The 13,339-nt window shown below is 46.1% G+C and overlaps 2 protein-coding genes across 5 annotated transcripts in view; one reads left to right on the top strand and one right to left on the bottom strand.

Annotated features, from left to right (window-relative positions):
* Window positions 1-6,431, bottom strand: part of LOC133775053 (uncharacterized) — a 68,034-nt gene extending 61,603 nt beyond the window's left edge. The window contains exons 1-3 of the mRNA XM_062213149.1: window positions 6,385-6,431; window positions 5,705-6,331; window positions 1,929-2,072 (exon numbers count right to left, since the gene is read on the bottom strand). Coding sequence (XP_062069133.1) covers window positions 1,929-2,072; window positions 5,705-6,331; window positions 6,385-6,431 — 818 coding nt within the window. The remainder of the gene's footprint in view (window positions 1-1,928; window positions 2,073-5,704; window positions 6,332-6,384) is intronic.
* Window positions 6,263-13,172, top strand: CDKN2AIP (CDKN2A interacting protein). 4 transcript variants are annotated; one of them, XM_062213448.1, is made up of 4 exons: window positions 6,266-6,692; window positions 7,113-7,243; window positions 7,632-7,894; window positions 13,097-13,172. In XM_062213448.1, the coding sequence occupies exons 1-4, from the start codon at window positions 6,430-6,432 to the stop codon at window positions 13,163-13,165; spliced, it is 726 nt and encodes a 241-aa protein (XP_062069432.1). In that variant the 5' UTR covers window positions 6,266-6,429; the 3' UTR covers window positions 13,166-13,172. The 4 variants fall into 4 exon arrangements, with proteins under 4 accessions (XP_062069433.1, XP_062069432.1, XP_062069431.1 ...); XM_062213447.1 differs by lacking the exon at window positions 13,097-13,172 and adding an exon at window positions 8,492-9,673 and having other exon boundaries at window positions 6,272-6,692; XM_062213449.1 differs by lacking the exon at window positions 13,097-13,172 and having other exon boundaries at window positions 6,263-6,692; window positions 7,113-7,212; window positions 7,632-7,725.
* The last annotated feature ends 167 nt before the right edge of the window (window positions 13,173-13,339 follow it).

The raw sequence follows: 13,339 nt of genomic DNA, 5'->3' as shown, positions 1-13,339 counted from the left end.
ACACTCCTCTAAGTGCTGGTGGATCTCACCCTGTGTCTTCTGTATTGTCTTGTCTAGAAAAGCTATTATAAGCCCCAAATGAGCCTGGCAGTACTACCCTCAATGAGGTGTTTAAAACTGCCTTCCCTGGTGAGAATGAAAACACTTCTTTTGTTCCCATCTTTAAAATTAACTGCATAGTATTACCACTATCAATGAGGTGTTTAACATCAAAATTGCCTTCCCTGGTGAGAAGAAAAACACTTACTTTGTTTCCTTCCTCAAAATTAATTGAAGTTTTTAAAAACTCATCCTTATTCAAGCAACAGTTGCATGGAAAAGGAGAAAAGTTGTCTTTGATAGCCCATCAAAGGATTTCACACATTCTCCTCATTTAGAACACTTGCTGAACTCTTTTCTGCCTTACTTCCCCACATTATAGTTTATGACATTGGCCTCATCCATCTGGCCTTGTGGAGAGTTAATAGATACTTGCTGGAAGGAAGGAAAGAAGCAACGACTCCACTGACCCAGATATTCTTTATTAGCTTGCTAATTTTCCACAAACCTACTCTACTCGTTCTGTGAGGTTCAAGAAATTGCTTATTAAAAATTAATAGTAGTCTCTAGTTTGAGCATACAGGGGTGGGGAGCTTTTTTTTCTGCCAAGGGCCATTTGGATATTTGTAATAGCATTCTGGGGCCATGCAAAACTATCATCATAAAAATTAGCCTGCTATAGATTAATTGAATTTCAAGTCCTGTCTACTGCTGCCTTGGCAGGGCCAGACCAAATGATTTCCCGGACCATATATGGCCTATGGGCTGGACATTCACCACCCGTGGAAGAAAAACTGAGACCAGTGTGCTTGAGCAAGAGAAAGGTTCCAGACTCCTGTAGCAGCATTCCAGACCGAGATGGTTCAGAATGCCTCACCCCACCACCTGCACGGCTTATATTCACAGCAGAGAAAAAGAAGCCACATGCAGTAAGACTGGCTGTGATGGGTATTTGCCTTACATGGTTATGTTTTGGCAGCCTGCAGCCTCTGATTGGCTGGAATTTAAACTGCTATGATTGGCTGAGACTCAGTTGCTTGGTTACAAGGATATGCTCTTAAGTTAGGTTACAATTTGTTTACACATCAAGCTAGGGTACAGTTCGCACCAGTACAGAGGTTGCTAGGGGCAAACTTTTTCACCCGGGCACTGACACAACTTTAAGTCAAACTTATTTCAGTTTGACACTTCTGAGGGGGCTTTGATAAACATGACTAAAAATGTCTCTCCCATTTTTCTCAGGGGATTCCAGATGGTAGCTCTAACTTTTATGACTCTCTGACAGTGTTTGTGATGGGGGGGCCATTCTGTGATGACTGCCTTTTGCAACACAGGCAGAATGCAGAAGGCGAAAGAGGCTGGCGAAGTCTTACTTTTACAGGTCAAAGTCCAGGAAGGCTATAATAGCAACAGGTTCAGAAGAACAGATAAAGAACCAGTCTACCTCATATTCAGAAAAGAAATTCTCGGGCCAGGCATCGTGGTGCAGCAGGTTAAGCTGCTGCATTCCATATTGCTTCTGATCTAAGAAAGCAGCAGCAGATGACCTGAGTGCTTGGGCCCCTGCCACCCACGTGGGAGATCCAGGGAGCATAGACAGGGAACCGAGAGAATGAGACTGCCAGTCCGTTTCTGTGTGGAGGGGCCCCATGCCCTCCTGACCCTTACCTCCAGGGCTAGACAGCAGTGGGAGGGGTAGGAAGGGGAAGGAAAGAGATGGGGACGGATAATGAGCTGCCCAGCAGGTATGGGATCTGCAAGCAAGGTGACCCCTGTGTCCCATATCCCAGTGCAGGTTCAGGTCCCAGGTGCTTCCAATCCAGCTCCCTGCTAATGTACCTGGGAAGGTAGTAGAAGATGGTCCAAGAACATAGGCCCCTGCTACTCACGTCGGGGACCAGATGAAATTTCTGGCTCTCGCTTCTGGACTGGCCCGGACCTGGCTGTTGTAGGCATCTGAAAGATGAATCCGCTGATGGAGAATTTCTCCCTCTCTCTCTCTCTTCCATCTCTTTCCCTCTTGGTCTCTTTGCCTTTCAAATAAATAAATAAGTTTTTAAACAAACAGTTACATGATTAAAACTGTATAAATGTTACTCAATAAAACCTAAAAAAGGTTTCTAAAATTCACAGATTAAAATAAACTATGGAACTTTGTTTACATCTCAATAAATATTCTTGGTAATTCATAGGAGTCTGTGTCCCGATCTCCCATCTTATGCATAAAAAGCAGAGTTCAGAGAAGTTAAACAATTTGCCTAGGGCCACAGCTATGCTAAATAGTGGAGCCAGAACTGAAACCAGGAATGTCTGACTCCTAAATTGATACTCTTCACCACTAAGCTCCATGCACTCCTTTCCTTTGGCTTCCCAAGATTTTTCTTGAACATTCCTATTGCATCTGTCACCCACTTTTTTTTTTTTCTAAAAGAGTTATTTATTTGAGAGGCAGAGTTACAGAGAGAAGGAGAGACAGAGAGAGAGAGAGGTTGTCCATCTGCTGGTTCACGCCCCAAAAATGGCCACAACAGCTGGAGCTGCACCAATCTGAAGCCAGGAGCCAGGAGCTTCTTCTGGGTCTCCCATGTGGGTGCAGGGGCCCAAGGACTTGGGCCATCTTCTGCTGCCTTCCCAGGTGCAGTAGCAGAGAGTTGGATCGGAAGTAGAGTAGCTGGGGCTTGAACTGGTACCCCTATGGGATGCTGGCCCTGCAACAAGAGGCCCAGCCTTTCATGCCACAGTGGTGGCCCCTAAAGATTTATTTTGTTTATGTGAAAGGCAGAATGACAGAAAGAAAGAGCTCTTTCAGCTACTGATTCACTCTCTCAAATGGCCACCATGGTCAGGGCTGGGCCAGGCTGAAGCCAGGAGCCCAGAATTCATTTGGGCCTCCCATGTGTGTGCAGGGGTCCAAGTCCTTGAGCCATCTTCTGCTGTTTTCCCAGGCACATGAGCAGGGAGCTGGATCAGAGACAGAGCAGCCATCACTCAAACCAGAGCTCTAATACAGCATCTGGCAACACAGGTAGCAGCTGAACCTAGTGTGTCACAATGCTGGCCCAATTTTTAATTAACATATTTTCTGGTATAGAGAAATCCTTCTGTTCCTACTGTTATCTCCATTTCCTTGAGTGTAAACTCCTTAACTGACTGTGTTTTCCTTGCGTAGCTGTTTTACTGTTCTTAGGGTGGACACATGACTCAAACCTGTACAGTCAGAATATTTAGCCTGTGACCCATTAGAACCAATTAATTCCCAAGAGAACTTCGGGAAGCTGGCAGAAACTATCAGGAAAGATCAGATCTCTTTCTGATGAGATTGTTGACCTATGAAGAATGTCTGCTGGGGACCGTGTTGTGGTGTAGTGGGTTAAGACGCTGCCTACGACACAGGCATCCTGCATGAGAACCAGTTGGAGTCTCAGCTGCTCCACTTCCAATCCAGTTTCCTGCTAATGTATGTGGGAAAGCTGCAGAAGATGGCCCAAGTGCTTGGGCCCTTGCACCCACAGGGAAGACCCAGATGAAACTTCAGCCTGGTCCAGCCCCAGCCATGGTTTGGGGATTGAACCAACAGATAGAAGATCTCTGTCTCTCCCCCATTTTCTTTGTAACTCTGCCTTTTCAAGTTAAAAAAAAATTTTTTAAGTGGGTGGGCCCACTGTGGCGCAGGGGGTTAAGTCTCTGCCTGTGATGCTGGCATCCCATATAGGCACTGTTTCTAGTCCCGGCTGCTCCACTTCCGATCCAGCTCTCTGCTAATGCGCCTGGGAAATCAGTCGATGGCCCAAGTGCTTGGGGCCCTGCACCCATGTGGGAGACCTAGAAGAAGCTCCTGGTTCCTGGTTTCATCCTGGCCCAACCCCAGGCATTGCAGCCATTTGGGAAGTAAACCAGTGGATGGAAGATCTGTCTTTCTCTCTGTCTCTCCTCACTCTCTGACTTTCAATAAATAAATAAATCTTTAAAAAGTCATTCTGAAGATAGGTACCCTGGAGAAACTCTTAGACAAAAATGTCAAAAAGAAGGGGTCTTTGTTGTAGGGGCAGCAGGTTATGCCATCACATGCAAAGCCAGCATCCCATATTAGAGTGTAGGTTCCTCCACTTCCAATTCAGCTTCCCTGCACCTGGGAAAGAAGTGGAAGACGGCACAAGTGCTTATACTCTTTGCCACCCACGTGGGAGACCCAGATGGTATTTCTGGCTCCTGGCTTTGTCGTGGCCCAGACCCAGCTGTTGTGGCCATTTGTGGAGCGAACCAGTGGATGGAAGACTCTCCCTTCCCCTGCACCATCGTGCTATCTTTCAAATAAATAAATCTAAAAAGAAAAAAAATCAAAAAGAAAAATATGTGTAACTTTTCTGTCAAGCACCTGTTTTGTTGTAAATAACTCCAGCTTTCAGACTATATTTCTTGTATTATAATGTTAATAAATTATTTTGAAACTCAAGCTGTTTTCCTTCAAGGTAATGGAGTACATAAATGGAAGGCTACAGAACAACAAGAAGGAAAAAAAGAAAGTTTTTGGTTAAGTTCACAAGAACTCCCTAGGTAAAACCATAAATGCTTTTACTTGCTGTAACGTCCATGCCAAAGACTTCATGAAAGGAGAAACCATAAAAATGTTCCATCTTTAAGTAGTCAGACTTCTGGGGCTGGCACTGTGGCCCTGCAGGGTAAAGCTGCCGCCTGCAGTTCCAGCATCCCATACAGGTGCTGGTTCAAGTCCTGGCAGCTCCAATTCTGATCCGGATCTCTCTGCTATGGCCTGAGAAAGCAGTTACAAGATGGCCCAAGTCCTGCACCCACATGGGAGACCCAAAAGAAGCTCCTGGCTCCTGGCTCCTGGCTTCGGATGGGCCCACTTCTGACCTTTGTGGCCATTTGGGGAGTGAACCAGCGAATGAAAGACTTGTCTAACTCTGCCTTTCGAATAAATAAATGTCTTTTTAAAAAAGTAGTTAGATTTCTTCAATCATCTTTATCCTTCTAAATTTTCAGCAATTAACTGTGAAAAGGAGGGGGGAAATAGTAGAAACTACGCAATACCCCAATTTAAAATTTTCCTTGTGCCTCTGATTTTACGCCATTTCTTTTAGCAGGGCAGGAAAGTGGGCACTATTGTGTTCATAAGCTAGCTGGATTTTGATTGCTCCTGCATGTATAACATTTATCGTTAATTTGACTTTATCTAAAGTGACCTTTGTTTTTTTACTAATGGAGCCAGAACGGCTACTCAAGCATTTTTTACAACAAAACCCACAACATTTACCCAAAGGACATTTACATTTCACAACCTTTGGCCTTATTAAAATGTCCTCATCTCAGAGTACACATGTAACCTGGACTTGGACCTCAACACCGAGCGGCCAAGGCGGCAGCGCTAACCGCGGACACTGCCAACCGGAACAAGCCGCGGAGAGAGGGCCAAGTCGGGTGGAGAGGGACGGGCACCAGCCCACTCCAGCTCCCGGCTGGAGGCAACAGTGTTAGCTCAGGGAAGGGAAACACAAAAATACCGAATGCAGCTGCCGCGGAGCGCTCTCTCCTCACGGACCCAAAACGAAAGGGGAGACGATGGAGACTTTGCCCGGGTCTTAGAGCCCTAAGACACCGCGGAGGCCCAGCCCAAGCCCCGGGGGCAGGAGCTCGCCTCCCGTACCGCGCTCCGCAGCGGGCAGGCTCGGCGCGCGGCCCCGTGGTTCTCATTACTCGGATTTCGCGGGCATTCCACGTCCCCTCGTGCCCGCAGGACCCTGACGGTCTCGGCATGCTCAGGCTGTCTGCGTTTGCCACGGAGAAGCTGTTCTCCGACATCATAAAAACAACATGGAGGCGAGGTTTTGTTTCTTTTGGCCCCGCTCGGAAGCCAGCGACGCGGGGCGGAGACCCCGCAGGCCCGCGCGGCGGGGCGGCGGCCCAAGGTCTAGCAGGACGCCGCCGCCTGCCGGCAGATCCCCGCCCAACCTCCGCGCCCCGCGTCACAAAGCGAGGCCGGACTGCTGGGGGCTCCCGCGCGGGCTCGGGGCTCCCCGGGCGAACCCCGCTGAGGACCGCCCAGCCAGGGCCGCCGGCGCCCGGCGCCCGCCCCGCCCTCCGGCTCCGCCTCCGCCTCCGCAGCGCCGAGGCCGCAAAGCGTCCTGGGAGAGCCGGCTCGCGCCGGAAGGACGCGCGGGCGCGCGGTGGCGGCGAGGTTATAAAAGGGAAGAGGCCGGCGGCAGGCGGAAGTGGGCGGTTCAGCGGCTCCCGGCGCTGTTGTTTGGCGTTTCGGCCTCTCGAGGGGCGTTCTCTGGAGGGCCGCCGGTGCAGGCCGCAGTGACAGGGCCGCTCGCCCCTGCGCACCCCCGCCTCGCTCCCGGTGCAGCCTCGGCGGCCTGCAGGCCCAACATGGCGCAGGAGGTGTCGGAGTACCTGAGCCAGAACCCGCGGGTGGCCGCCTGGGTGGAGGCACTGCGCTGCGAGGGCGAGACTGACAAACACTGGCGCCACCGCCGGGAGTTTCTCCTCCGCAACGCCGGGGACCTGGCCCCCGCCGGCGGCGCTCACACGGTCGAAGCCGCCGACGCCGAAAGCGGGACCCGGAATCGGCAGCTGCAGCAGCTCATCTCCTTCTCCATGGCCTGGGCAAACCACGTCTTCCTCGGGTGCCGGTGAGTGAGGAAGCGTCCTTAGGCGGCCCCCGGACGCCGGATCGTCCGCCGCCCGGTCTCGGTGGGGAGGGGAAGTTAAGCGCGGGAATTGGCGGCACCGTCTGCCCTCTAAGGGTGAGAAGGGCGTCCCTGCCCCGAGCCGACGTGACTCCCGGACCGTGTCGCGGGGGGCTGCTGGTGGAGTTGTTGGTGTTTAGTTGACAGCGCCTCAAGGTTTGGAAGGAGGAACCCCGCCTCCCGGACTCGGGCATTTGTTTACGGGATTCCAGGAAACAGAAAGTTGTTGGCGGTTGGTCCTGTTTCTTGATTGCAACCAGGAAATGCAAGTCTTGTGGCAGGGTTTTTGCACGCCAGAGGGGGTAGCTTAGAAAAAACATTTTTTTAAAGTGATTTTTCTTTTCCTTTTTTTTTTTTTTTTAGGTACCCTCAAAAAGTTATGGATAAAATACTTAGTATGGCTGAAGGCATCAAAGTGACAGATGCTCCAATCCATACAACAAGAGATGAACTGGTTGCCAAGGTGAAGAAAAGAGGGATATCGAGTAGCAATGGTTAGCAGATCATAGATGTGAACATACATAGGAGTTTAGAACTTAAGTTTGATATCATTAGGAATTACTGTTAATACTAATTTTTTTTAACAAGCCAGAATTTATATAATGTTAATTAGTCAAGTTGGAATGTTAAACTGTATGTGTTTTAATCTCTGAATTTGATAGTTTTCTTTGCTTTAGATTTTGAAGTGTCTAATTTGTCTAATGTTTTAATACTAGAAATTAATGATATTCAACACTGTTTTAAGAACTTGATTATTTTCATCTTTTTAAAAGAAACTAGTCCTGAAATATTTTCACCTTTTGCTTTACTTTAGTGTTTTTGTCTTCTCAGTTGAGTATTTATGAGGTATTCTTAGTCATGTATGTTTTCCTTTTTTTTTAGAAGGGGTAGAAGAACCACCTAAAAAACGAGTGCTAGAAGGAAAAAACAATTCTGCAGTTGAGCAGGATCATGCAAAAATTTCTGCCAGAACAGAACGTGTAGCGGCTCAGCAGGAAAACAGGTCAACATGTATGGGTTCATCCAGCAAATCAGAGAGCAGTGGGAACTCAACTCGGAGCTCTGGCATCTCCAATCAGAATAGCTCCACAAGTGATGGAGATCGATCGGCTTCCAGCCACAGCGGCAGCAGTGTTTCCTCTCAGGTAACAGTAGGATCTGGAAAAGCTGAATCAGAAGCTGCAGATAAACATGGTTCAGCATCATTTGTTTCTTCATTGTTGAAATCTAGTGTGAATAGTCATGTGACCCAGTCCACTGATTCCAGACAACAAAATGAATCACCTAAAAAGAGTGCTGTGGAAGGCTCTTCAGCCTCAGCTTCTCAGAGCAGTGCAGAGGTTGAGCTGCCCTTGCTGGGTTCCTCAGGAAGCTCAGAAGTAGAGTTGCCATTATTGTCTTCTAAACCTAGTTCAGAGACACCTTCAAGTGGGTTAACTTCTAAAACTAGTTCAGAGGTGAGTGTTTCTAAAAACAGTTCCTCCTCAGGCACATTACTAACTCCCAAGAGCAGCTCCGCAACAGCTTCATCACTGCTAACTTCCAAAAGCACTTCCCAGGTAGCTGCAACCTTGTTAGCTTCTAAGAGCAGTTCCAGTGGATCCCTGGTTCCTAAAAGCACTTCCTTAGCGAGTATATCCCAGCTGGCCTCTAAGAGTAGTTCTCAGAGTAGCCCCTCACAGTTGCCTTCCAAAAGTACTTCACAGTCGAGTGAGAGTTCTGTCAAATTCTCTTGTTGCAAGTTAACCAATGAAGACGTGAAGCAGAAGCAGCCTTTCTTCAATAGACTGTACAAAACGGTGGCGTGGAAGCTGGTCGCTGTTGGAGGCTTCAGTCCCACTGTGAATCATGGGGAGCTTCTAAAGGCAGCCATTGAGGCTCTGAAAGCCACGCTGGATGTGTTTTTTGTCCCACTAAAGGAACTGGCGGACCTGCCTCAAAATAAGAGCTCTCAAGAAAGTATTGTTTGTGAGCTGAGGTGCAAGTCTGTATATTTGGGCACTGGTTGTGGAAAAAGCAAAGAAAATGCAAAAGCGGTTGCATCAAGAGAAGCACTGAAGTTATTTCTCAAGAAAAAGGTGGTGGTAAAAATATGTAAAAGGAAATACAGAGGCAGTGAAATAGAAGATCTGGTACTTCTTGATGAAGAATCAAGACCTGTAAACTTGCCTCCAGCATTAAAACATCCTCAAGAATTACTGTAGTATGTCCCAAATACAACTGCGTATAGGATCTGGTATTTGAAGAGAAAAACTGGCTTACTTTTGTACAATATAAAATATAGGCTTTCACAAATTTTTGTATTGCTTTTTTCCAGTTTTGCAGAAAATTTACATTCTAGTTCTCTTCACAAAAGTAGAGGTTGTAAATAATTTATGATTGACAATACACATTAAAAAGTTGCATTAACAGCATACCAGTATGCTGTTTTATTTGCTGGAGAAAATACTGTCTTCTATTTTTAATGATACATTAGGTACGATGTGTAGTTCTGTAGTCTTAAAAACTTTTGTACTTTCTATTTGGTGAAAATGTATTAAGTTGTCTACCATACTTTTTTTCCTAGTTGAATAAGCCACATCAAAGAAAAGGGGACCACAGTATTTGAATGTCTGAAAGTCTGTGAAGCTTAAGGTTTAAGAATGTTGCCCATAATGTTGAACATGTCTGTTAAAGAATAAAAGAAAAAATAGTTGTCTCCGACTATTTTTATGAGAAGTTGTAAGCATTTTTGAGATACAAAGCAGTATAAAGTACTTACTGTTATTTTATTCTGAAGCTGTTTAAAATTCACCATGATTTTCACCGCTGCTGATTCTTTAAGCGGGTTAATTTATGTTTTGAGGTAAAATAAAATTTACACTTTTTCTTAAAAACATAAATGTGGGTTTCTATATTAAGCCTATTTTGTGACTACTATTAACAGATTGATTTGTTTAGATATTAAATGCTTTAAGCTATTTTACCTTTTCAAGAAGTTGTGTTTTTTTTCCCTCCCCTTCTAAGAGCCAGTTCTTGTGGTCTTCTAACTAGTCATAAATTATAACCAGGTAGTTTTTACAGTGATAGGAAATTAGAATTTTCACATCTAGAACTAGATGGCTTGTGTGTTTACAAATCTTATAGAAAGAGTGCTGGAAGAATAGAGCCGCATTCGATGAGATTGTTCACTTGAATTATGATTGTCAGTAATGAAATGGAATCTTGTTTCTGTGTCAGGTGATTCTGACTGCATTAGTCTGTTGTATATTTTTCTTCAGACTGGTCGAACACACAGGTCTTTTTTGGCCTTTGGGCTTTCTAGGAGCTTAATATATGCTACACCTTGAGCAATGATGGTGAAACTACAGAGAAATGTGGTATTTTATAGTCCATTTGTATTGGAGTGGGAAAATGGACTAAACATAAGTAGCACAAGTTAAGTATGCAGAAGTTATTCCTGTGTTTTCCCAGATCTGAACTAATCAGGGATTTTTTTTTAATAAAAAAAAAATTTTTTTTTTTTTTTTTGACAAGCAGAGTGGACAGTGAGAGAGAGAGAGAGAGAAAGGTCTTTCTTTTGCCGTTGGTTCACCGTCCAATGGCCGCAGCAGCCAGTGTATCGTGCTGATCCGAAGCCAGGAGCCAGGTGCTTTTCCTGGTCTCCCATGCGGGTGCAGGAACCCAAGCACCTGGGCCATAGCAGAGAGCTGGCCTGGAAGAGGGGCAGCCGGGACAGAATCCAGCGCCCCGACCGGGACTAGAACCTGGTGTGCCGGCGCCGCAGCCGGAGGATTAGCCTAGTGAGCTGTGGCGCCAGTTAATCAAATAATCTTTAAAAACTACTTTTTAAAGGATTTTTATTGGATGCCAAAGCTAAATCCATGTTCTGTAAATGGATTGCCACTATATATTGTGGAAAGCAATAACATGGGTGGAATGTAAAAGCGCTTTAATTGCCTCACTTGTTCTTAGGTAAATCCGTGTTTTGTGGGATGAGGATTACCAGAAAAGCAAGCTAAAATCTGTTTTAAAATATTTGAGTTCTATCTAATAGGTAGTTTGGTAATTATCTAAATTGGCTTGTTTAATGTTAATATAAGGGTTACTGAAAAATAATTTAGTGACCTTTTGATGTGTGGAAAACTGCCTAGTGTAAAAACAGACATTTCATTTATAGACATTTGTTCTATCTAAAACATTGGAAATACTCAAGTTAATGAAAATTGAATGCATTATTTTACAATTTCCAATGATAGTGTAGTGCAGAAGACAAGCTTTGGAATCCATTCTTGGGATAGAGCTCTGCCTTTTACTAGACACTAATCTCTGGGAATCAGTTCATCTTTAAAACAGTACTATAGCTGCCTCATAGAAGTGTGACGATTCAGTGAGATTCATACAAGGGTATCTCAAAAAGACCATGAAAGTGGAATTAATGTGTTTTCCATGAATTTTTTTAAGACCCCTTGTATAGTTAAAAGTGTATCATAGTGTGCAAGTGTGTCATAGTTTATTATTACATATCCTCATTTCCTTGCAATTTTGCTCTTTTAAGTATTTATTTATTTGAAAGAGTTACAGCAAGAGAGAGAGCAGAGGAGAGAGAGCTACCCATTGGTTCACTTCCCAAATGGCCACAATGATGGAGCTGGGCCACGCCAAAGCCAGGAGCTTCATCCAGGTCTCCCATGAGGGTGCAAGACCCAAGCACTTGGGCCATCCTCTGCTGCTTTCCCAGGCACTTCAGCAGGGAACTGAATTGGAAGTGGAGCAGCCCAGTCTTGAACCAGTGCCCAAATCTGCTACATCACAGCATTGGCCCTTCTTACAAACTTAAGTAGCAATTATTGGGTCAGGTAAGGGGCTGGCATTGTGGTGTGGTGAAGCTGCTGTCTGTGACATTGGCATTCTACTTGGGCACCAGTTGGAGTCCTGGCTGCTCCACTTTAGGAAATATATATATATTTTTTTCTTTTTAAAAAGTTTTTAAAAGATTTATTTGAAAGGCAGAGATACAGAAAGAGAAAAAGATCTTCCATCTACTGGTTCACTCCCTAAATGGTTGCCACTGACAGGACTGGGCCAGACCAAAGCCAGGACCCAGGAACTGCTTCAGGTCTCCCACATGGGTGGCTGTGGCCAAGGACTGGGTTTGAAGTAGTGGCTGGGACTCAAAACGGTGCTTATATGAGATGCTGGCAGTGGAGGTGGTGGGTTAACCTATAGCCACAGCACCAGCTCTGGAAATACTAGTTTTTAAAAATTCAGGTGAAGGCCAGTGCTGTGGCATGGCAGATGGGGCTGTGGGCTGCATTCCTAGCATCCCATATGGGCACCTGACTGAGTCCTGGCTGCTCCTCTTCCAATCCAGCTCTCTGCTCTGGCCTCAGAACACAGTAGAAGATATCCTGAGTCCTTGGGCCCCTGTACCCATGTGGAAGACCTGGAAGAGGCTCCGGGCTCTTGGCCTTCGATTGGCCCAGCTCTAGCCATTGTGGCCGTTTGGGGAGTGAACAAGCAGATGGAGGACCTCTCTTGATTCTGCTTCTGTGGCTCTGTCAAATACATAAATAAATATTTTGTCTATCCCTTTTTTAAAGATTTATTTATTTGAGAGGTAGAGTTACGGACAGTGAGAGGGAGAAACAGAGAGGTCTTCCATCCGTTGGTTCACTCCCCAAATGGCCGCAACGGCCAGAGCTGCACTGATCCGAAGCCAGGAGCCAGGTGCTTCTTCCCGATCTCCCATGTGGGTGCAGGGGCCCAAGGACTTGGGCCATCTTCTACTTTCTGAGGCCACAGCAGAGAGCTGGATCGGAAGAGGAGCAGCTGGGACTAGAACCGGTGCCCATATAGGATGCTGGCATTGCAGGCAGAGGATTAACCTGCGCCACAGCGCCAGCCCCATGTAAATTAAAAAAAAAAAAAAAAAGCAGGTTAAGCCACCATCTGTGATGCTTACATCCCATATGGGCACCAGTCGGAGTCCCAGCTGCTCCACTTCTGATCCAGCTCCCTGCTCATGCTCCTGGGAAAGCAGTGAAAGTTGGCTCAAGAACTTGGGCCTTTGCACCCAAGTGGGCCATCCGGATGAAGCGCCTGGCTTTGGCTTGGCCCAACTCCAATTTGTAGCCATTTGGGGAGTGAGCTAGTGGGTGAGAGAGATCTCTGTCTCTACCACTGTAATTCTGACTTTCAAGTAGATAAATAAATCTTTAAAAATGGAACGGAACAGGTGAGACTGATGGTCCTGAGACTGGTTTTTCCTGTTGCTAAAGTCAAGGATTTTTGTAAATGATTATTTTTGAAGAATGCTTTGTCATGAGGTGTTTTATTTTTTTACAACTTATTTATTTGAAATGCAGAGTTGGATCATTTCTGTCTGCTGGTTCACCACACAAATGGCCAGAGCAGCGGGGGCTGGACTAGACTGAAGCCAGGAACCAGGAATTCCATCTGTGTCTCCCATGTGAGTGGCAGGAACTCTTGCGCTTGATCAACCATCCTCTTCCCAGGTGCATTAGCAGGGAGCGGGACCTGAAGTGGAGTAGCCAGGACTCAAAGCGGCACTCTGATATGGAATATGGGCTTCCCAAGTGGCTTAACCC

Source organism: Lepus europaeus, chromosome 16 (assembly GCF_033115175.1).
Source record: "Lepus europaeus isolate LE1 chromosome 16, mLepTim1.pri, whole genome shotgun sequence".
Classification (NCBI taxonomy): Eukaryota; Metazoa; Chordata; class Mammalia; order Lagomorpha; family Leporidae; genus Lepus; species Lepus europaeus.
Note: the sequence above shows the minus strand (reverse complement) of the source record. Positions and strands in the feature narration are given on the sequence as shown.